The 23,908-nt window shown below is 54.4% G+C and overlaps 2 protein-coding genes across 4 annotated transcripts; one reads left to right on the forward strand and one right to left on the reverse strand.

The window, feature by feature from the left end:
* The first annotated feature begins 76 nt into the window (after window positions 1–76).
* Window positions 77–2,608, forward strand: LOC311625553 (UPF0669 protein C6orf120 homolog). 2 transcript variants are annotated; one of them, XM_084889973.1, is made up of 2 exons: window positions 77–141; window positions 309–2,608. In XM_084889973.1, exon 2 carries the CDS (start codon window positions 341–343, stop codon window positions 923–925), a length of 585 nt encoding a protein of 194 aa, XP_084746099.1. In that variant the 5' UTR covers window positions 77–141; window positions 309–340; the 3' UTR covers window positions 926–2,608. The 2 variants fall into 2 exon arrangements, with proteins under 2 accessions (XP_084746099.1, XP_084746098.1); XM_084889972.1 differs by having other exon boundaries at window positions 96–149.
* On the reverse strand, window positions 1,646–19,590 carry PHF10 (PHD finger protein 10). Of its 2 annotated transcripts, none has more exons than XM_084889962.1 (12): window positions 19,312–19,590; window positions 16,442–16,548; window positions 13,379–13,509; window positions 11,660–11,737; window positions 11,266–11,399; window positions 11,023–11,172; window positions 10,167–10,276; window positions 8,981–9,134; window positions 7,410–7,565; window positions 3,300–3,408; window positions 2,837–3,025; window positions 1,646–1,836 (listed from the first exon to the last, which is right to left on the reverse strand). In XM_084889962.1, exons 1-12 carry the CDS (start codon window positions 19,573–19,575, stop codon window positions 1,751–1,753), a joined length of 1,668 nt encoding a protein of 555 aa, XP_084746088.1. In that variant the 5' UTR covers window positions 19,576–19,590; the 3' UTR covers window positions 1,646–1,750. The 2 variants fall into 2 exon arrangements, with proteins under 2 accessions (XP_084746088.1, XP_084746087.1); XM_084889961.1 differs by having other exon boundaries at window positions 11,660–11,743.
* Between the last annotated feature and the right edge of the window lie 4,318 nt (window positions 19,591–23,908).

A 23,908-nucleotide genomic window follows, 5' to 3' on the forward strand; every position in this document is an offset into this window, starting at 1 on the left:
CGGCGCCACGCCCCTTTCTCGCGAGAGCTCGGAGCCCACAATTTCCGGAGCGTCCCCCCTTCCAAGCGTCCCCCACTTCCGGGTGCCACCTGACTTCCGGTTCCTGCGGCGCAGCCGCCCGGCCCGGCTCTGGCCCTTGGGGTACGGTGGTGAGTCCCTCCGGCCCCCCCTCCCTTTCCCGCCCTCGCCGCCCCCCCCCCCCCGGCCGGCCCCTCCCGCCCTCCCGTCCTCCCAGGGCCGCGAGGGGGCCCCGATGTGGCCGCACCGCCCCGGGCGTGCTCAACGCGGGCCCCGTGGTGTCTCCGCAGAACGAGCTGGCCCCGCGCCGGGCGTCACCCGCATGAAGGCTCCCGGGAAGGGCGCACCCCGGGCCCTGCCGCTGCGCCTGCTGCTGCTCCTGCTGCTGCTGCTGCCGGCGGCGTCCCGTGCGGGCGCCTCGGAGGAGGAGGAGGAGGAGGTCCCGGCCGAGTGGGTGCTACTGCACGTGGTGCAGGGGCAGGTGGGCGCGGGCAACTACAGCTACCTGCGGCTCAACCATGAGGGCCGCATCGTGCTGGCCATGCGCAGCCTCCGCGGCGACGCCGACCTCTACGTGTCGGACAGCACCCTGCACCCCAGCTTCGACGACTACGAGCTGCAGGCTGTCACGTGCGGCCGCGACGTGGTGGCCATCCCCGCGCACTTCCAGCGCCCCGTGGGCATCGGCGTGTACGGGCACCCGTCGCACCGGGACAGCGAGTTCGAGATGAAGGTGTATTTCGACCGGACTGTCCAGCGACATCCGTTCGGGGACTCGGCCTACTCGGACAGCGAAGCGAGCCACACGCACGCCTACGACCCGGAAGGCTCGTCGCAAGAGGAGGAGTCCCTGCTGTGGACAATACTCATCAGCATCTTGAAGCTGCTCCTGGAAATCCTGTTCTGACGATGGATGGACACTCGGGCGGACCCAGCCTTTGGCTGTGCAAGTGACGGCAGGAAACTCCTTTTCCGGGTGGGGATGGGAAATAAAGCCATACAGTTTGTTACCTCAGTTACCCCAAAAGCAGGAGATGGCAAGCTCACAGTCCCTGTAACAGTAATGTGCACAATAAAAGGCTTAAACTCCCCTCTCCCTAGCTTGTCAGGTGGCTCAAAGGAAAGCTGCAGGGACAGAGGTGTTTAAGAAATCAAAACAGCAGCCCTGAGCAGATCAGGGTCAGAACACAAGTCTAAGAAGTTCTGGTGTGTAAGCAAGTCCCACCTTCGGCAGAAGGGACCAAGGCCCACACCCAGGGGCGGGAGCCACAACCCAGCAGGTGTTCCTGGCGTTCATGGCAGTTCTCACCCAGCTGCTAGGTGACTGTCATCGCCGCCTGCCTATCTGGAGTCTCCCAGGACCAAATCCTGTCGTGTCCCCGTGGTAGTCCAGAAACCATAAAGACTAGGAAAACTTCTTAAAACTAATAGTAACTTTCAGGCTAGTGGAGGAAATAATTATTTCAAATGAAAATGCCTAATACTTCCCTCTGAATCTCTGAAGACAGCCAAGATTCTATGAAATAAACCTTTTGGAAGAGGAACTATTTCTCCACCTGAAGCTGGTTCCCCGGGTAAGAGTCGCGTAGAGCAGAAATGAGTCAACGTGCAGATTCTAAGCACATAGTTCGTTTCAAAAATCTTTTATTGGCATAAAAACGAGAACTGGAAATAAGCTGGCACCAGATAATTCACTTAAATGTGTGTTACAACATTGGGGTCAGGGAGCTATTTATCCCTCTTTGCTGTTTTTCCCCCTTCGGCCCACTTTCCGGGGCGTTGGGGGAGCTCGCTGACAACAGTCACAGATCCAGCGACCTAGGAGAAAAATTGTTAGTTAATGGAGAATGGACTTTATTTAGGGCTGAATCGTACACCCACTGAGCTTCCTTGGCTATCACTGATGCTGCTCCTCTGGACTTGTGGGCAGAAGGGCACTACGAGTTCGAGTTCCTTAAAAGGAGAAAAATGTAAACTCTGAAGATAATCAGCATAACCAGCCAAGTGGTATTTGGGGGGCGGGGAGGGGGAGTAGCAGAGCAATGCTGAGTGCTAGGAACCTTTAGAAGATCCTTATGCGTTCTGAAACCCAGCACTGCAGGCTCAGTTCAGCAACTGACACCTAACGTCCACCTGTTGTCTCGCCTATTTCCAGCCCTTTCTCTGCTGCTGGCTGGCAGCTGTGTCCCAGCATCCTCTAGTCCTGGTGGGTGAGGGCTGAGTGGACACAGGCCGAGTGTCTGACGGCACAGCCATCAGCCGCCCTGGGGACCTGTCTGAATTACGGCAGGACTTCAGGGAGCTGTTCAAGTTGCTTGCTTCTTATCCCCGGGAAGTGTAGCTCTAGGCATTCTTTCTTACAGCATCACACAGTGTCAGCTATGCAAGTACGGTCTGACATTGCAGTTATGTGTGCAATGTTTCAGTCCAGACACCGGATGTATCCTTCAAGTCTGTGTTAATTCTAAAGCTACCTGGATTGTTGTGCTGCCTTGGTTGATAGAAATCTGGACTAACATGTCCAAGGGTATAGGAATCATTTTAACTTTGTGTCCATGACATGAAAATAAAATCAAGGGTTTGAAATAAAGGGAGGCTGTTGCTTTAGCTATTTTAGTAGAAAAACAGTGGCTCATTCTATACATTGAGCTCTACACCAAACATGGACTAGTCACTCTGACAGCAGGTGGACATGCCCAGGGGGGAGGGAGGGACTGGTGTCACAGCACAGGCCCGCATGTCACTGGTGTGTGTGCCGCCTCATGTCGGGGTGGGAGAAGCCCCTCGAAGGGGCCAGCCTTCCGTTCGTGGTCTTTACCTGATGGGATAGCACTCAGGCCCACACAAAACGTGTGGTAGCCTCGGTCACACACATCACAGAACATCATTTCCTCTTCATGGTGGGGCTGTCCACATATAATGCAAGTCTTACACTCCATACACTGCCAGGGATAGGTCTTAATCATAGAAACAAGCTCCATGGTCATATCCAGGCAAGAAGGATGGCCTAAACCAAAATCAGTGTTAGTAGAATTCACCAGTTCACAAGAGAATGTTTCACTTAAAATGGTATAATAAAGTGCTAGCTGCTTTGTGATTTCTCAAGAATGGCTACGATGATTAAGATCGTCAAAGAGAAATGAAAATGCAGAGCTGAAGAAAATGCATGGGCTTAGTCTATGCCTTACAAATTACCCTTTAATACTTGACAATTCTCTGGGGCAAGTCTAGCTGACAAACAGATAGGTGGTTAGGGCATCAAGTAGAGGGGCGGTACTTACCACTGTTCTCACACTGGGAGCAGTGTATTAGAGGTTCAGCCTTCCCTTTCTTGTTGGACTCCTTACCCTTCAGACAAATTCCACATAGAGCATTGGGAATGACCTTTGGCTGGAAGGGTAGAAGAGGGCTATAAATTCATGCCAGAAGAGCCTGCTGTGGGTTCAAAGGGAATTCTGTCACTGGATTGCCTTTACTATGGTGACTTGCTGCTGAGGACCTTTTTCAAAGATACGACTAAGCCTCAGGTTTCATCTTAAACTGTCAGCGGGGATCCCGCGTCATACAGTCCCGCCCAGAGGCACTATTCACCGAGGAGGAGACCCAGTTCCCAGTGGCTTCCCACTCAGCCAGGCTCACTGCAGAGGAGGAGACAAATGTGAGCAGCTTATGCACTAGTTTTGTTTAAACACATTTGCCAGTGATAAAACTGCGCCTATAAAACCTAAGTTACAAAACCAAGGTTTTAACATTTTTTATTGAAAGGTAGCTCATGCAGTCCGTCACATGTTTGTGGAAAACCAAGTTGTGAGATTAGTTCCTTTGTACATCTAATAAATAATAAAAGGACCCACATTTAGGGGCAAAGCATTCAGTATCTATAATCATAGAAGGGTAATATGCTAATTAGACCAAACGTCTTCCGGATGTCTTTCCAGACGTCCTTCCTGACGAAGCCCGGTCAGAGGGAAGCCGTGCCGGCGGCGGGGGGGAAGGCAGGCCCCCTCTGGCACGAATTTTCGTGCATTGGGCCTCTAATAATATATAAACAAGTTTTCAGACAAGAAAATAATTATCACTTAAACACACAGACACCCTTCTATTTTGAGCACATTCACTTCTCTTATGAGGAGCATGCTCAATCGAGTGGAGGCATCTGGGAGCGTCAGAGCAGGGCCCTGCGCCCGACACCGCGGTGGGAGACGCTGCGCGCAGCGGGGACGAGGCGTGCTCGCACTCAATGGCAGGTAAGCGACGGAGAAAGGCAATGTGGCCAAGTGCCAATGGGCACCTCCATGCGTGTACATGGGGAGAACAATCGTTTTAAGTAGAATCACTAAATTTCTGTTTACTCCAGCCTGGCCAGATGCGTCTTGCATTTCCCTAAGTGACCGAGCCACAGAGAAGCCCACAGAACTCCGACTCTCATTTATTGTAGGATTCCATCTTGGGCACGGCTCACTGCTACCTTCAAACCTGGTCGCCTATGCAATTTGTTCTAAATTTACATTACTTAGCGTTTTCACTTTTCAAATTGTCTTTCTTTGCAAAAGATGACAGAGGCATTCAAAAATAATTTTTGTCTTATTTATTTTAAAAAGTCAACCTTATACATAAATATAATAAAAACAGGAACTCTAAACAATCACAAATAGCTCTACAAAATAATAAATATGGGAGTAAACATACATATAAAACTTGACCGTTAACTAACCTACACTCCTGTGCATCCTGATACCCTGCTCCCCCGGCGAGGGTCCTGTCACAGCTCGCACCGCTCGCTCGGCCTCGCGTGTGGTGCCCTGTGGTCACGGCTACATTCTAAGCATCCGGCTCTCAGCCTCCCCCCGCTTCCGAGAAGACAGCCGGGAAGTACACCCAGGACCAGGTGCAGGTTCAGTTATGGTCAGACTGTCACTACCATAACATAGGCAGCCAGCAACCCCTCAGCCTACCAAGCTGGCTCCGTCCCCGGCACTGAACGTGAAAGCTACGTTTATTTAACACTCGCAGTTCAGGTCAGACACCACTCGACGGGCCCTGAGGGCGCTAGTCCAGGAAGGAGCCGCACAACACCGAACTCTGAAAGGAGAGCTCCTCACGGGAGACGCTTCACAACGCCGAAGGCTAGTCATTCACATTCTAGATCAATTCAAGCTCCACAATCATTAACATTTACATGAAGCACCTATGATAAAAGGGACACCAAGAAAACCCTCGGTTTAACTTCTGAGCTCAAAACCATGTATGTTAAACCCTTACAATGGTCCTTACCCGACAGTCTTCATCTTGAAAACAGAGAGACGGGTGGAGGGAGAGGAAGGGGAGGAGACGAGGGGGAGGGGGAAGGGGGAGCACACGAGAGGGCGCCTCCAGCATTTTGAGATGCTGCCAGGCTCAGCATAGAAACGCTGGGTTCCCTCGGCCTCGCAAGTGGGAAGAAGCTGGTGTCTACGCCAGGACTTGGCCCAGCAACAGCAGTCACTAGCTGGGAGGCATCTCAGTGACTGGATTCAGGGGAGCAGGATGGGGAGTGGGCAGAGCCCCCGAAGAGCAACGAACAGAACACCCCTGGCAGGTCTGCGATAAGTTGCAACTACGGCAACCTCAGCTTCACCACTGACACGAAAACAAACACTTGTCCCAACAGCTTTCAACACGCCAACGCCAAGGCTCAGACACACGGTCCTCCTGCCTCCGCAGACACGAGGCAAGTGAGCCTTCGGGAGCACGGACAGTTTATCTGTACATGGAACGTGGGCCGAGGCCCAGCACGTGTGCTTCCATTTCGGTTAACGTGCCCTGAACTACACTGTCCCACGCGTGAAGGGCAAGCATGAGCGACCGTGATCAAGCAAGATACCAGGTGCATTTAAACATTTACATCCACGACTTTCGGCTTGAAGCATCCGATATGTAGGCACATCTTGGCTTATTAATACTTTTCATAGAGGTCAGCTTTCCATAAGTGTGTTCGCATGAGGGCACGGTATTAATATAATACCGGTATTAATACCGGCTCCCAGACTGTGAAACGCTGGCGCGGTTCCATCCGCAGCCCCGGGCGGTTCCGCAGCCAGGCTCCCGCGTACACCGACGGAGGCGACTGTGCCCTCCACGGTCAGCCACGCCAGCACACGCCTGCATTCCGGCTCCCCACCCGCTCGCCCCAGGCCACGGTCCCAGGCACTGACCGGCTCCGTCCACCAGTGCGCTCATGGCCATTCCCCAGCCCACGTGCGGACCGACATGCTGACTTACCAAACTTAATCTTTAGAGTTCATTTGCTTTCAGTGATTTAAGTGCTAACTTAAACCTTTAGTTTAAAAATGATGTAAGCTATCTAAGCAAACACAAGTATAAAAAATCGCACAGCCACTGCCTGCTAGCAGCCCAGAAGCCAGCCCTGCTGGACGACGCTGAGTGTCTGCCCGAGGCTGAAAAAGCACGCGTGTAAGCTGATTACATAAAGGCGTTTTCTAGCTCAGTGTGGATGCAGTGCTCGGAGTCACCTCTCGCTTCCGGGCAAGGCCGGAGCGGAGCATGGGGCTGCCGTGGGCCGAGGCCAGGGCTCCCGGGACCTGCTCTCTCCCTCCTTCCCAGCTCTGACTCGGGACAGCGCTGTAATTCTACTCGGCAACACCTCCTCACCACCACACTCCCACAGCCTTCCAAACACCTTCCTAGCCACAGTACAAGGCATATCCTGACGTTCCAGACCCAAACAACTGCATATCTTACTGTCGCCACCAAAACATGAAGCTGTGCAGCTACCCCCGTTGGTGGTTTCCTGAATCCCCACCAACAAACACCTGACCCTCCAAAGGGGAGGGAGACATCTCGGAAATGACACAAACAGGATCGCCGACAGCCTGCGACCTTACTCTGAGCAGCCAGACCAAGAACTCGACAGGCGTACTGAGCCGGCTGCCGCAGCAAACACTGCTCTGCAGGCTTCTGCCCCGAGACGCTACTGCCACGACTAGTCAGTCTTACTACCTGCCTCAGTGCCAGCGGGGCGGAGCGACTGGACCGTCCAGGGCACAGAGGGCCTTCCTCCTATGTACAAGGGGCCGCACCATGTCCCACAGCTACGGCCTTAACTCCGAGGAAACAGAGTGTCAAGTTCTGCCTAGAAAGTAATCTTTTAAAAACCCATACTTGCCTTGCCTGCTCATTATTTAAAAGCAAAAAAGGAGATTCTCTTATAAGCTGTACACATACAGAAGACAGAAGCTAAACCACAGCCAAAGTGACAGGAAGCCCCCAGGAGAGGAGCCGACAGGAGAGTGGACAGCACAGCCAGAGGGGCGGCGGCGGCGGCTCCACCACGCAGAGGTTCAAAGGCAAACATTTCGGGGAGAGGCTGGTCGGGGGCTTTTCTCTTCTACCTTGTGCCCGGGGGCGGACCTGGGCAGCACCGAGTGCTTGGCAGCGTCCTTCCTCGGAGTGGCCGCCTTGTCCTTGGGCCGCGGTCTCCCCGGGAGAGGCTCCTCCTGGCTGTCGGGAAGGCCTTCGCCCTCAGACACGTTGCCGGAGGAGCTGTCCTGCGGGGCAAAGGCACATTCCTTGGCATTCACACAGGCTTGAGGGAAATGTGAGACCACAGAACACAGTCCAATCATCGTTAACACCCCATCGACTTGAAAATGAGAAGGTAATTCTAAGTACACCACGCCGCCGGGCAGACTCAGAGCCAAGGCAGAGTCATGCACCGTCTCCTCAGCACGGCTCCACGGGACTGCGCCTCCGCCGGCCACGGCCGGCCACGGCAGCCCACGCCGCCACGCCGGCCACAGGAGCATGCTCGTTCGTGCAAAAGGATCGCTTAGGAAAGAAACTTCTAGACGGGCATGGGCATTCCCTGAGGGACAGGGTCATGGGGCGAGCTCGGCCCGCACACACATGGCTTCCCAGCAGAGGTGTGGTGGGGCCAGGTCACCGACAGAGTTTCGAAGCTCAAAGTTCAGGAGTTCGATATCTGATCACTTAATTCACTTTTTAACTTAATACTTTCTGCTTAAAGTGGCAATGCTGTGTTCATATAAACTACGAAACTGGGGATTAAAACACCACGTCTGCACTCGCAGACACCCACTCACAACACACGGGCCTAGTTTTACAAAACGACTGGATTGCACTGCATGCACGCGTGTGCACGTGTGCCTTACTTCTTAAGGGTCACGTGCATTTTGTCACAGTTATGTGTTCTCTGGACTGCACTTCTATCACGTAAGTGTATATGTTCCCCCACCGGGAACATGAGATGCATCTCTAATTTCCAGTAAAAAACACTACTCACACGCCAACGGACATCTGTTTTCTAATTAAACTGTCAGCACCTGACCGGGTCCTCGGGGTAAGGTTTAGTGTGCCTGTGGTGGATCGCACACCGCGGAAGCTGTCCATCTTGGCATCACGGTCCCCATGCCCTTGAAATGCGGGATTACTTACACCCCCACAGGCAGCGTGGCCGAGAGTCCAGGAGGCGTGGCCTCGCCAGACGGCGCGACAGAAGGAGGGCGCCCTGCACTAACGGGTGGCCTCCTTTGTGAGCACGGTGGTCACTGCCCGCCGAACGGCAGCACCGTCAGGCCCGGCCGCGGAGCAGCGGGGAGGAGTCAAGTCGGAGCCTGTCCTATGCTCCACAGCACCCACTGCCACAGACCTGCCCACGCCCTTCACTGGGAAAAACTCTCCCAGGAAAACCTACCACATGACAGACCCAGACCCGGAGTGTTCCCTAGAGGAGCCTGAAATGACCAACAGGACACGGGGAAGGGGCTCCCCGCCAGACGGCAGTGGGCACCCCCGCCTGCACTGCCGTGACAACGGCCGCGGTGACACGGCGCTCACAGAGGCCACGCCGCTGTCAGAGCGACGGCGGCCACCCAGGGACCCACGTCCAGGCAAGCAGCCAGCCCGAGCCCGAGGGGAGGACAGGCGCCGGCCCGGCTCTCACCGAGGTGCCCTTGTTCCTCCGCTTCTCGTCGCCGCGCCCGTCCTCGGCGTCGTCCGAGTCGCCGTCGCTGTCCAGCGCGGGGAGCTCCGGGTCCAGCGGCGGCTCGTAGAGGGCCGTGTTCAAGGGCAGGTAGCGCAGCTCATCCGGCGAGTACCTGCGGGGAAACGCTCAGTTCCCTCCCTGTGAGCGGAAGGTGCCCTTCGAGCTGAGGAGAGAGCCCGGGTCTCCTCAGGAGCCCAATGCTTGTGAAATGATCAGAGGAAACAAGACTTCTCATGACCATAGAGGGACAATAAATAAAAAACACGAACACGTGAACCCCAGACTGAGCTAAAACACACACTCATTCCTCATTCCCAGACGTGGCCTCCTTCACCCTCAGCCCCACATACAGAAAAACGAGTGCCAGCAGGCAGGGGGACTGAGGCAACACGGATCCTACAGACCTCGGCCCCGCGCTTCGCCCCCCCCCCCGCCCCCCCGCGCCCTCTCCCCGGCTCCGGCCCACGTGCTCTCCACTTCACACGCAGAGCGGGACTCGGGGGTGAGTGAACCAGCCCGCGCGAGTCGTGGCAGTGCCTGGTCCATGACACCAACTAAGAAAGCATCAGGCCCAGCCAGTGTGCTCAGTGGTGGAGCATCGACCTATGAACCAGGAGTTCAGGGTGCGATTCCCAGTCAGGGCACAGGCCCAGGTTGTGGCTCCATCCCCAGTGGGGGCGTGCAGGAGGCAGCCAATGGATGCTTCTCTCTCATCATTGATGTTTCTCTCTGCCTCTCCTCTCTGCAATCAATGAAATAAAATAAAAAGAAAAAAAGAAAAACTTTCAGTAGCAAGTTATGTGAAGCCACATGCTTTGGGCAGGCCCCGCCCGGGCTTCTCCAGTGTGATCTGCATGTGGCCCGGAGGCTGAGAGGAGCTCAGGTCGGCCTGCGCCCCCTCACTGCTCGTGACTGCAGTGCCACGGACAGCACCCACTCCGGGAGCCTGCCCACAGAACAGGAAGTGTGTCAGGAGCAGACGCTCCGCCTGAAAGCAAACCTGGCTGAAGGGAGTTCCCCCCAGGCCCGGAGGCGGAGCCCGGACTCGGACCTGGGCCAGCGCGTGGGAGGTGAGAGCGAGCCCTGCAGGCTCCAGGGTCTGAGCCCCCAGCATCCCATGCTCACGGTCAGGAACCACTCCCACCTTTTGTAATACTCCTGGAACTGTCCGGGGATGAGGGCCACCGGGTAGGAGCTGACCTTGGTCCGCTCTGTCGGCAACACCTTGTACTTCCCCTGAGGCACCTGGATGACCTGGGCGGGAAGAGAAACACGAACCTGAGCCAGGCAGGAGCCGGTCAGGAAGAGGCCCGCGCCGCCGCCTCCCGGAGCCACGCCAGAGGCGCGTGAGGAGATCCGCCAGGGGCACGGGTATCTCCGTCCTGCGGGGGTTCGTCCCTCTCCTCAGCCGCCACCCTGCTCCCCTGAGCCCCACTCCCGAGGAGAGGCACCACCCACTGCACAGCCCTCCGGCCGGGCAGCACCCACCCTCCAGCTCACCGCCCCGGACTGTGAAACAGAAGCAACACCACTTCCACCTGATGGTGCGAGGTCAGCGACTGAAACGGAACTCTGACAGCCACCCTCAGAGCACACAGGAGGCATCAGCCCCTCAGCAGAATGTATTCCACACAGCAAAGACACTGCACATGGCACACACACACACACACACACAGAGTCAAATATCCATATATGCACATGCATGCACACACATGTACGCATGCACACGCCACCCATAGGCATGGGTGTGGCATGTGCGTGCATGTACACATAAGCACGTGTGCACACCTTCACAGGCATGCACGCGCGTGCACACACACACACACACACACACACACACACACGTGTAACCTTAGCATCAGCAGGCCGTCCTTAACAATGACCGCCTGAGTTCTGGGGAGAAGAGGGCTGGCTGCTGGCACAGACTGTGAAGGGGACGGGCAGGGAGGAGGCCAGCAGCAGCCACAGCAGGCATGGGGCAGGGCGGAGAGGGCGCCTACGTGTGTCTGTAAGTCAAAGTACGCCCTCCGCTCCTCCATGCGCTCCCGGTTCAGGTTGCTATTGAACTCGGCGGCTTTCTTGGCGGCTTTCTTAATGTACTCGGGCACTTTGCTGGCTTCGACCTTCTGTGTGTTCTGCTGCTGCATTTGCTGAAATGAGAGCATTGCAGCTGCAAGTCACATTAACTTCACCACCTGCCATCTCCCAGACCATGCAGACGGCGCCAGCACCTCGACACTCACAGAATACTCTTTATAGTGGTCCGTGATGCGCTGGCGTTCCTTCTCTTGCAGGATAACTGAATACTCAGCATGTTTTGCCGGATATTCTTTAATCATTAAGTCAATCACTTCATCGCTGCGCAATGCTGTTAAACCTGTTTTAGACCAAAAACAGGTTAAGAAAACCAATTAAGACTAAAGGAGCAAAACCACTTTTTAAAACGTGCTTTTCATTCAAACTACTCTGCACATGGTACTGTTACCAAATACACCATTCCCCTTTTTATTGTAACAGTAACCAAAACTGAAGTAAATAATTTGGCATTAAAATAACTCAGTGTGTTTTGTTAATGCTGTGAGGTGTTTTAGGAAGAAAACATCTCACAGCACTAACCACCGTGAACGGAGCCCTCACCCAGCGTGCACTGCGTCTCGGTGATGACGTTGAGCTCTCGCAGGTAGAGCTTCTCCTTGTGCGACAGGTCGCGGCGCTCTAGATCTCCAGAGGAAACAGAGAGGAAGGGCCGTTAAAGGCGACTGTCTGCATGTGTCACATGGCACATCTGTGACGTTTCTAAAAGCTAAGCACTTTCTAAAATTATTAAAGAGTTAGAATATTCAAAGACTTTAAAAAGTACTTCATATTACATATTCCAAGTATTATGAAAAAGAATACACAGAAACAATCTTTAAATTCAAGGAACAAAATTTAAAATGAAACTCAAAACAGAGTAACTCAAAGTAAGAAGGGGCATGCGCAGTGCAGTAGGACAGCTGACGGACAGCCCTTCTCGGAGGCAGACCCCGCGTGTCCGCAGCTGCCTCCCGCCTCGGGCCGAGAAGCAACGGGCAAGAGCCAGGGCCTGTGGCTCGTGTTGCGGTGAAATCGTTTTTCTAAAAGGCTCCCCGGGCAATGTGTCGCCCTCATTATCCTCTTAAATCATGTAGAAGGCAAAGGGACCAACTGCCGTACAGAGAGATGCCAAAGGCGGAGGTGAAGGAGATCAGCTAGCGGAGGACACAGCTCACACACAATCCACACCCGGCCTCACACACACCCCCATTCACTACGATCCACACCCGGCCTCACACACACCCCCATTCGCTGCGATCCACACCCGGCCTCACACACACCCCCATTCGCTGTGATCCACACTCGGCCTCACACACACCCCCATTCGCTGCGATCCACACTCAGCCTCAGAAACACCCCCATTCGCTGCGATCCACACCCGGCCTCACACACACCCCCATTCACTGCGATCCACACCCGGCCTCACAGACCCCCCCATTCACTGTGATCCACACCTGGCCTCACACACACCCCCATTCACTGCGATCCACACCCGGCCTCACACACACCCCCATTCACTGTGATCCACACTCAGCCTCAGACACACCCCCATTCACTGCGATCCACACCCGGCCTCAGACACACCCCCCTTCGTTGCGATCCACACTCGGCCTCACACACACCCCCATTCACTGCGATCCACACCCGGCCTCACACACACCCCCATTCGCTGCGATCCACACCTGGCCTCAGACACACCCCCATTCACTGTGATCCACACCTGGCCTCAGACACACCCCCATTCACTGTGATCCACACTCAGCCTCAGACACACCCCCCTTCGCTGCGATCCACACCCGGCCTCACAGACCCCCCCATTCGCTGCAATCCACACCCGGCCTCACAGACCCCCCCATTCACTGCGATCCACACCCGGCCTCACACACACCCCCATTCACTGCGATCCACACCGGGCCTCAGACACACCCCCCTTCGTTGCGATCCACACTCGGCCTCACACACACCCCCATTCACTGCGATCCACACCCGGCCTCACACACACCCCCATTCACTGCGATCCACACCTGGCCTCAGACACACCCCCATTCACTGTGATCCACACCTGGCCTCAGACACACCCCCATTCACTGTGATCCACACTCAGCCTCAGACACACCCCCCTTCGCTGCGATCCACACCCGGCCTCACACACACCCCCATTCACTGCGATCCACACTCGGCCTCACACACACCCCCATTCGCTGCGATCCACACTGGGCCTCACACACACCCACTTCGCTGCGCGTCAGACGTGCCCGTCACGGGACCAAGCCCTGATACCTGGGTACTTGCGCTTGAAGGAGGTCACCCCCAGGTACTCGCTGACCTGCTCCTGCAGCATGCAGTACTCCCCCGTCTCGTCGGGCGGCCACTTGTACTCGATCAAGTTCTCTGCCGGGTAGTAGCTAAAGCTGGACACAGACAGGCATTATGCCTTACAGGTGGCTTCTATCCCCTGTTATTTTTAAGGTTATTTATTTTTTTGCCTGGCCGGTGTGGCTCAGTGGTTGAGCACTGACCTATGAACCAGGAGGAGGTGCTGGTTCGATGGATTCCTGCTCAGGGCACGGGCCCGGGTTGCGGGCTCAAGCCCCAGGAGGGGGCGTGCAGGAGGCAGCCGGTCAATGATTCTCTCTTATCACTGATGTTTCTCTCCTATCTCTCTCCCTCTCCCTTTTCCTCTGAAATCAATAAAAATATATTTAAAACAAAAAAGAAACATCAATCGACTGCCTCCTGCACGCCCCCCACTGGAAATAGAGCCCTAAATCCTGGGCATATGTCCTGAACTGGAATCAAACCCGCAACTGAGCCACACCAGCCGGGACTGAAAACTATTTAATTGTTTAATTCTCAGACTTCTATAGCATTGCAACACAAAGACATCCTCAGGGTTTCGTACGTTCTCATAGGACACCTTGCAGGAGGGGGAAGGGAAGGAAACCGCCAGAACGAGAGGGCCACGGGAACGCTCCTCCCTGCGCCGCCCAGAGCCCCGCCTCAGAGAGCAGAGGGCACGCAGGGCGGGGGCCCGCCCCGAGTCCCTTCTCGTGAGCCTGACGCCCTCGGCTGCTGTGGCATCCACTCGAGATGTGAAGTGAGTCTCAAGAAGTCGAGAAAGCAGGGCCCTAAAGCCTATTTCTCAACAAACTGAACTATAAATCGTAACTATCCGCTCTCATTTGACACCACAGATCCGAGGCAAAGATGGGCCTCAGCTGCGGGGCAATGCCCTGTGGAACAGGCCCCACCTGAACGGCAGGCGACAGCTCCCTGGACTCACACCAACCCGACCTCGGACCTCGTCAGCAGTGCCCGAGGCAGGAGGGGAAAGGATGTCAGGCATCAATCCAATAAAGGGAAACGAACAGAAAGAACTTTTCTCCAAGATGGTGCTGGGAAGCAGGATATTGGGATGAAAAAATATAAAATTGGCCCTTACCTCATATTACATACAAAAATTACTTCAACAAATGGATCAGCAACCTAAACATAAGCACTAAAACTAGAAAACTCTTAGAAGTAAACAGAAGGGGGGTAAATGTTCACGATCACAGACTTAGCAATAGATTCTAGATGTGATACTAACAACACAAGCAAAAAAGAAAAAAGGATAATGAGGAATTTGGCAAAAATTAAAAACTTGTGCATGAAAGAACATAATCAACAGAATGAAAAGACAGCCCACAAAATGAGAGAAAATATTTGCAAATCGTGTACCTTATAAGGGATTAATATCCAGAATATATAAAAAATTGCCACTCAGCCGAGACCGGTTTGGCTCAATGGATAGAGCATCGGCTTGGGGACTGAAGGGTCCCAGGTTCGATTCCGGTCAAGGGCATGTACCTTGGTTATGGGCATATCCCCAGTACGGGGTGTGCAAGAGGCAGCTGATCGATGACTCTCTCATCGATGTTTCTAACTCTCTATCTCTCTCCCTTCCTCTCTGTACAAAATCAATAAAATATATTATTAAAAAAAAAATTGCCACTAAACAACAAAAAAAGCAATCCAATTAAGAAATGGGTAAAAAGCTTGACTAGACATTTCTCCACAGAAGATACACAATATGGAATAAGTACATGAAATGATGCTCAACATCATTAGTCACTGTGCAAGTTCAAACCAAAATCGCAATGAGATACCACTTCACGGCTTTAAGACTGCTATTGTAGAAAAATGCCAGGAAATACCTGTGGGCCCTGAGAAAGACACCATCGAAGGGGGGCTCCTGGTGGCTTACCGGGGCTTAAATTAAAAAACACAAAACCAATTCAAAAAGAGCTGGCAACCAGGCCTGCACCGGGGCCTCTCTGCAAACCCACATCCGGAGGAGCCTGCAGGTAGCTGCGGCCGGTTCCTGCGCCTGAGCCAGCCCTTCGGAAGGTTTCCTGGAGTCCCACTTCTACCAACAGGACTGAGGCTTTCCCATCCTTTCCCGACCAGCCGGAGCACCTCTTGTTCTGCCCAATCAGGACAGGGACTTCTGGCCCAATAATCTGTGAGGACAGACCCGCCAGGGACCCGGGGTGGGAATTCCGTCTCCATGAGCCCGCTTCCCTCTGCCTCAAGCGGCCACCCGAGACTGCGAACCATGTCCCCCCACTGAGTGGGTTCACTGCCCCCCAAACTGGGCATTCCTATCGGCACGAACTGACACCACGACCTTCAGCTGACATGCATGGACAAGGAGAGGGAACTGGAAATGGTGCAGCTCCTGTGGGAAACCTAAGTTACCGTGTAAGCTAACAGGCTAGAAAACAGGACTCTGAGCAGGTGCCTACAAACCAGTGTTCACAGCAACATGATCACAACAAAAGGTGGGACGGACCCCGTGTCCATCGGTGGATGGATGGATAAGCAAGCATGGTACCTCCACACAACAGTGTCCTTCAGCCTTCAAGAGATGACTAATACCTGCCACCACATGGGTGAGCTCTGAGACACGAGCCAGACACAAAATGAACAGTCTAATTCCCCTCCCGCCAGGAGCACAATGACAGTGCTGGCTGCGGGGGCAGGAGAGGCCGGGAGTGAGAATCCTCAGTGCTCGATGGTCTCGAGTTTCTGCTTTTGGTAGTGAAAACGTTCTGGAAATGGGTGGTGGTGATGGCTACACAACACTATGAATGGAAGTAATGCCACTGAACTGTACACTTCACAGTAGTTTAAATGGTGAACTTTATGTGCATTTTACCGAATTAAAAAAACCGCACTGAGAACATGACAACACATCCTCGTTTCTGAGGAGGACCTCTGCCAGGCTGGGGGAGGGAAGAGCGCGCAGGCACGCAGAGAAGAGCACACACCACAGAACGGCCGCGCCGCGAGGGGACGCACCTGAGGTCCTGGCTGGAGGTCTCGCAGCTCCGGGAGCTGTCTCCGGAGCCTGTCCGCCGCCTCTTGTGTGGCTGCGTCCCGTCATTGGAATTATCTTCATTGTCATCCTAGACATTTTAAAGATTAAACAGTCAGAGAACAAGTAAGAAGAAAGATACTTCCCATACTCGTTAAAAAACTCAAAGACTTTCGAAGGACAACTGTTTATACTAATATTAACTCTTTATGATAATTAAAAAGAGGCCTAGAATGTGGCATGGGCATGACCTGGAAAAAGCTTAAAAACTGATCTTTAATACAATTTTAAAAAAAATACAACCTTTCAATTTACCTATAAATCTAAATCTAAATCTACTTTTGCTTTCTTACCAACTGAGTTACAACCAAGGTTAAAATGCCTTCTAGCCCTAGCTGGTTTGGCTCAGTGGATAAAGCGTCGGCCTGCAGTCTCAAGGGTCCTGGGTTCGATTCCAGTCAAGGGCACATGCCCTGGTTGCGGGCTCGATCCCCAGTATGGAGCATGCAGGAGGCAGCCAATCAATGACTCTCTTTCATCATTGATGTTTCTATCTCTCTATCCCTCTCCCTTCCTTTCTGAAATCAATAAAAATATTTTTAAATGCCTTCTAGCTTAAATAAACACATGAAATTGCTATGATACTAAATATTCAAGCAAGCCTCCTATCCCAGCTAAAAAAGTAAAGTATGTGGATCATTTAGTGTTCAATTTAAATTGCAGCTGGTTTACAGGACTATACTAATTCGCTGTTTTAGGTCCTTAAGTCTCAGAGGACACACGACAACTAAAAAGAGGTTACCAACCCTGTTAATTTTCTTCTTACGTTGCAAAAATTTAGCAAAAACATCTATATATATAATAAAAGGCTACCCAAAACCAAACCCAGAACCGGACCCAGAACGGGAGAAGAGGGAGCCCAATTCCTCCTGGGGCTGCACATTCCACGTTTGGCGGTGGGTTATGTTGAGAAAGGGCGAACAGCGGCATTAAAACCTTCTGATTAATTTCCTTTCGATGTGCACAAATCCATGCACCAAGCCACCAGTCACCTGATAAGAACCATCACCTCTACATAGCAACTCCCTCCCCACACAAAGAGGCTTAAACAAATTTAAGTGACATCATCCATCATGTGACAACTAGAGGCCCAGTGCACGAAATTCATGCACTGGGGGGAGGGGGTCCCTCAGCCTGGCCTGTGCCCTCAAGCCGTCAGACATCCTCAGCATTGCTGTGGAGGCAAAGAGGCTCCTGTCACATCACTGCCTCGCATTCGCCAGCTGTGAGCCTGCCTTCTGTCTGAGTGGTGCTCCCGCTGTGGACGCACACTGACCACCAGGAGGAAGCGCCTGCATTGAGCGCCTGCCCCCTGGTGGTCAGTGCATGTCATAGCGACCAGTCTTCCCGCCATTCGGTCAATTTGCATATTAGCCTGTTATTCTATAGGATAATATCAAGGCTGTAAGTTGGACCATTACATTAAGAAAATGAATGAGGTTATCAAATGTCAGGAAATATATTCACTCACATATTAGCTAAGGCTTAATGAATAGGAGACTTAAAAGATATTTCTTCAGAGGCCTTGGCCATGGAGCTTTCTATGACTAACAGTTTTGTGCTTAACAGTTTTGTGAAACACCGCGTTCCTCTCGCTGCATATTAAAGGAAAGGAGCCTGCGGAAGACTGAGGAGGTAGTGGGGGCTCCGGTCAGGCAGCCACAGCCGGGCTGCTGGGAGCCGAGGCCACAGCCCTGCACACGCTGAGCTTCTCCTCTGAGCCGCTCCTCCGTGCGAGGCCCGCTAATGGAGGCTTGAAATGGTTAACAGTGGGAAGCATTTCAGAGCAAGATCCAGCAAATAACCAAATGCCCGTTAAAGAGAGTTAATATGATGATGATGATAATTAGGAAGTTTCAAATGGCCCCAGCTGCTAGGAATTTGCTCAGATTCTTTCCCAAACAGTAAATGCACAGAATATTCTCCTCTCGGTTCTTATAAAATACATTCCATTACAGAGCTCCATATGTCCTATGAAGACCGGCAGCCAGGTAGATGATGGAGGGTCTAACTCTGTTCTCCAAAACCGGACAGTTAACGGCCTCCCGACTGAAACATGTCACAGCCAATACTGCAGGCAGAGCGTTCCACTTTCCCCATTCTACTCCCGTCTGCGGTTTTACGGGTTTTGTGTCCATGTGTTCACATCCTCACTGGCTGGAAAACGGGAGCACTCGGAGGAGACCACAGTTAAAAACTCGATGTCCTCAGAGAAGCTGAAACCCCAGCTTCCTGGGCTGCGTTTGAATTCGCGGCCACAAAGACTAACGTGTTATTGACGGGAACGGAGGGGGCTGACATTCCCGCGGGCCGGCCGGCTCCCCAGCACCGGGGGGAGGGCAAACTGTACCGGCCCGCCTGCTGGGCGCCCGTCCACCCACGGGGCCGGGCCCCGCGGGGCAGGTGCGGGCGGAGCCCCAGCTCCAGGGGGTCCCGCGGCCCCGGGAGCCCGGGCCCCGCCCCCCGCCGGCTTCCGGGCGCCGGGCGGAGCGTCCCCGCCCTCCCCCGCCTCCCGCGACCCCGGCTCCCTCGCGGGGTCCGCGCGGAGCCCGCGTCACTTCCGCCCCCGCTCGGACTTCAAACCGCGGCTCTGCCTCCGGCCCCGAGCCCGGCGGGGGCAGTCGGGTCCTCCGCGGCGGTCCCGGGAGGAGCGCGGTCAGGCCCGCGGCGCCCGGCGCGCAGGCTGGTCCCGCGGCCCGCCCGCCCGCGGCCCCGGAAACGAGCTCCGCCGCGGCCGCGGGGGCGGTGGGTCCGGGCCCTCGGTCGCCCCGCCCGCCCAGCCCCGCCGGCTCACCTTGGGGGACCGCGCTCCGGGGGTGGCCGGGTCGCTGTCGCACGGCCGCGGGGACAGCGCGGCCCCGGGTCCCGCCGCCATCAGCCCCAGCGCCCCGCGCCGCCGCCGCCGTCTCCGCCGCCGCCTCGGCCCCGCCGCCGCCGCCGCCGCCACCGCCGCGCGGGCCGCCCGCCGCCCCGGCCCCGCCCCCTCCGCCCGCCCGCCGCCCGGGGGCCGGCCCCTCCCGCCGCGCGCCCCGCGGGCCAGCGCCGCCGCCACCGCCATGGCCGCCGCCAGCGCCGCGCGCCCGGCCCCGCTGCGCCCTGTCCCCGCCGCCCGGCCCCGGCCCCGGCCCCGCTCCCGCCCGGCCCTCCGCCCCCGCCCGGCTCCCCGCCGCCGGCTCCCGCCCGGCCCCGGCCCCGCCGGCCCCGCTCTCCGCGCCGCGCCCCGGCCGCCCGCGCCCCTCCGCCGGGCCTGCACCGCCGCCGCCCTGCAGCCCGAGCTCCCGCGCCGCGCACACCCCGCCGCCGCCGCTGCGCCCCGCGATGCGCCGCCCCACCTCCCGCCGCGCCCCCGGCCCCGGCTCCGCCCCCACCCGCGCCCCCGGCCCGGCCCCGCCAACGTCAGCCCGGGGTCCCCTCCCCTCGCTCCCCTCCCTCCCGCCCGCTCCCGCGCCGCCCGGCCGCCTTTGTTCTCCGCTGGCAGCCAGCTCGGCTCTGAGCCACCTGACAGCAGCGTGCCGCCCAGGGCATCCGCAGCCTCGCTGTTTGGAAGTTTACCCACGTCCACCTCCACGACCCGCAAGTCCTGCAAAGTCGCTGAAACTCACCTTGCACCTCGCGACCTTGTGCTGGAGCGGGACTTCCGCAGTGGCCGGCAGGGCAGAGACACGGTGGCCAGTGGGACTGGACAGACAGCAGCTCCGAAGGGCTGCAGGTGGCTTCCTAAAGGGAACCAGACGGGGGCGCTGCAGAGGGCACAGGGCCTTTGGGTTCTAGCCGGCTGGCTGCTCCCTCCAGCCTTGGCCAACCATTGAACCTCTTTCTCATCTGTCAGGTGGGGACAAGTCACTGAGGATTCCAGTACTCCTAGAGGCCCGGTGCACGACATCCGTGCACCCGGGGGCAGGGAGTCCCTCCTTGGGGGATGTCCAACTGAGGCTTCAGCTCGCAGTCAGACATCCGTCGTGCTGCTGCGGAGGCGGAGAGGCGCCGCCACCACCCTGTGCTCACCTGCTATACCTGGCTTCTGGCTGAGCGGGCTCCTGTGTTGAGCATCTGCTCCCAGGCGGTCAGTGTGCGTCATATCGACTGGTCATTCCTCCATTCAGTCAATTTGCATATAATCCTTTTATTATAGGACTAGAGGCCCGGTGCACAAAATTTGTGCAAAGGGAGGGAGATCCCCTCAGCCCAGCCTGCACCCTCTCCAATCTGGGACCTCTCCAGGGGTTGTCCGATTGCTGATTTAGGCGCGATACTAGGGATCAGGCCTAAACCAGCAGTTGGACATCCCTCTAAAAATCTGGAGCCACTGGCTCCTAACCACTCACCTGCCTGCCTACCTGATCGCCCCTAACTGCCTTCCCCACCAGCCTGATCACCCCTAACTGCCACTGCCTGCCAGCCTGATTGCCCCTAACTGCCCCCCTTGCTGACCTGGTTACCCTACGCAGCCTGCTGGTCAATCCTTTGGTTGCCCCTCACTAATCACCCTGCTGGCCTGGCCACCCCACGCAGCTGCTGTGTGGCTGTTACTGTTACCGTTTAGTCATTCCATCTGTGAGGGCCCTGACTTTTTATATATATTGGGATGCTTCAGACCACAGTACATGATAGGCCCATGAAATACTTCAAGAAAATGGGAGTTGTTTTATTAGATTGAATTAACCCAGCTTCTTAGGCTTCACTCGGTCACTTCTGGGACTTCAGTGTAAAAAAACAAACCTCAAGAACTTTAACAGGGCATATATACAGCTGTGATAAAATGACCAGGGTGTCGGAAACGCGTTTAAAGTTCACTTTCAGCACACACTTCATGTTAGAACGTGTGTGACTTGCTTTGGGGCATCAACAGCAACTTTAGACTCACAATTTGCAACTAGTGGACTTTGCTTTCTCAGTCAGACCAGCTCATTTTCCTATCACGATCCTGACAGTCGGTGTCAATGCAACACCAACAGGAATCCCCAATTTGGGGTGCAGTGAGGAAGGAAACTTAGTTCCGTGCAAACAGCTCGGTTATGATAACGCTGGGCTGTGGCACAGCTTGGTGGTGTCTCAGCTCAGTGATGAGATGGCACAGTGTGAAGCGGCACTGCTATCAGGAGCTCCAGGCACTGGCTCTGCAATGATAGGATGTCTCTGATGTTTCATCTCCAACAGAAAAGCAGTCTTCTGTGGAAAGGGAAAGTGCCTACCAGCCAGAGGGGAGCTGCCTTGTAGAAACTAGTCTCTGGCCCGGGTCCCTCATTGGTCTGTTCTCATGCAAACGGCTACTCTAAATCCGAAGTTTGATTGGGCCAAAAGGCACTGTCCTGATTGGTCACAATAAAGTTGCTTTGTGAAGATGCTGATGGGGTGGGCAGAGATATAGATGGGAAGTTCCGATTGGATGAGGAAAGCTTCAGTCCTGGTGGTTGAAATAGGATTCCAGGAACTTCCTAAGGGCTAGCTCAGGCACAGGAACACCGTGCAGGCGGGCAGTTTGGTGCAGGGTTCTCTCTGATGCATGGTTTGCATGAGAAGTGCCTGTGCAGAAAAGGCTGCTGAACTCTTGTTTTTTAAAACTTGAGCCCAGTTAGACACCAGGAGTCCTTCAGAGGTGTCTTCTCAGCATCCACAAACCCACAGAAGAAAATAGATCTGTCTAAATCCGCCAAGAAGCAACAAAACCTTTTCCCCAAATTCTCTTACATGATAAAAGCCCTCAGTCAGATCCTTTGGATAGAGCTTAATACACACACACACACACACACACACACACACACACATATATTAGTATAGAGAGAGGGAGAGAGTTTAATCTTATGTCTATAAATATTGTGATATATTCAGGTTTTGGTTCTACTCTTCTTCCTTGGGAAATGCCTCTAGTCAAATACACACTTAAAACTCTTCATTCCAAGTCAACAAACACTGATTCCGCCTTTCGAGGCAGAATATTAAGGAGTCACTATGTAGATTACAATCCCAGCCCATAGGTATTTTCAATGCTGAAAGAATATAAATATACAATTATATGTAAAGGCAGTTTAGGTGGGAGAAAATTCTTACTGGACTAAAGATATTTAAGGTTGATAAGGAATGTGAAAAGTAAAAGAGCAGCAGGACAACTACAGATAAACATACTACTGGGCGTGGAAGTAGGATTTCAAGCCCCAAAAGACTTAGAAGTGGGAAGACAGAGGCGTATTCAGGTGCGTCAATTGTCCCAGGGTGGCTTGAGAACAGGCTGAACGAAGGGAGCTTCTAGGAGTTAGGGATACACTGCGCAGAGAGGCGGAATGGTGTGAAGTTAAGGTTTTAGTTTGAACGCCAGCGTGCCACTCTGGTGTTACAGTTGTAAGTTATTTAACTCAGGCCCTCCACTGCCTCGCATGCAGGGTTAGAATAATAGCGCCCATTTGATCACTTCACAAATATTTTATGGAAATCAACTATTAACTAAGGACTATGTTAGGTGACAGGGATATACTGCCTTACTATTTATTAAGTTAGACCTGAGTTGGGCACTAACAATACAGTGTTAAAGTGAAAAGGCCACACAACTGTATGAGCCCACGTAGGATAGGCAGACACGGGTGAGAAGGCCTGAGACCAGATGGAGAAGGAAGGAAACTAAGTGTCAAGCACTGCAGTCTTTCAGAAAGAGGGCATGGCCAGCCTGTCAGTTGAGAAGCTGAGTTAGAAGAGGACAGATAAATGTCCGTTCTACTCAGCATTTGAGGACAATCAGCAATCTCGATGGTTTTGGGCTGTTTCGATGCAGTGGCAGTTTCAGAAGCCAGGCTGAAGTCAATTGAGAAGAAATAGGCTGCCAGCAATTGGATCCAAGTGGGGAGAGAAGCTTGATTGGGAAGAGCAATAAAGAAAAAGGTCAGCTGGGTGGCCGTTTTAAAGACAGGAGAATCTAGAGCCGGTTTGCATGCTGCCAAGAATGACTCGGCAGGAGGGTGAGAAACCATGATGCTGGAAAGAGGTGAGGGCTGCTGGGAAGCAGCCCTTAAGAAGGCCAGAAGGCAAGAAGCCTCTGATGGGGAAGCACAGCCCATCCTGGTAACAGGCAGAGAGCAAGTGGCTGCAGGTGCAGAGCTGAGCGAAGATGTGCAGTGACCGTGACGGACAGACTGAAAACGGGATCCTGACGCCATCTGCTCCTTGCACAGTGGCATGTGGACTGAGGAGCGAGCGGTGGAGCTGATTCTTTCTGAAATTACAGCCAATATCCTGTGGTAGCTGACGTCTGAACCCAGTTGTTAGGGGACTGCCGATATTGGACTAATACTGTGGTAACTAGACCTTGTACACATCAAAACCATGCACAGCGAGGACTGCGGAGATGATTACCTGCCTGGATACTGATGTCACAACGGGGGCAGGAGCTGTGCGGAGGGGAA

Source organism: Pipistrellus hanaki, assembly GCF_964339955.1.
Source record: "Pipistrellus hanaki genome assembly, chromosome: 7".
In the NCBI taxonomy this organism is placed as follows: domain Eukaryota; kingdom Metazoa; phylum Chordata; class Mammalia; order Chiroptera; family Vespertilionidae; genus Pipistrellus; species Pipistrellus hanaki.

Excerpts from the sequence above, each read along its gene's own strand:
- LOC311625553 (XM_084889973.1), top strand. The coding sequence starts at position 341 with ATGAAGGCTCCCGGGAAGGGCGCACCCCGGGCCCTGCCGCTGCGCCTG.
- PHF10 (XM_084889961.1), bottom strand. The coding sequence starts at position 19,575 with ATGGCGGTGGCGGCGGCGCTGGCCCGCGGGGCGCGCGGCGGGAGGGGC. Across the intron at positions 13,510-16,441 it reads ACCTCCAGCCAGGACCTCAG|CTTTAGCTACTACCCGGCAG; the intron begins GTGCGTCCCCTC and ends GTCTGTGTCCAG. Across the intron at positions 7,566-8,980 it reads GGAGGAACAAGGGCACCTCG|GACAGCTCCTCCGGCAACGT; the intron begins GTGAGAGCCGGG and ends TTTGCCCCGCAG.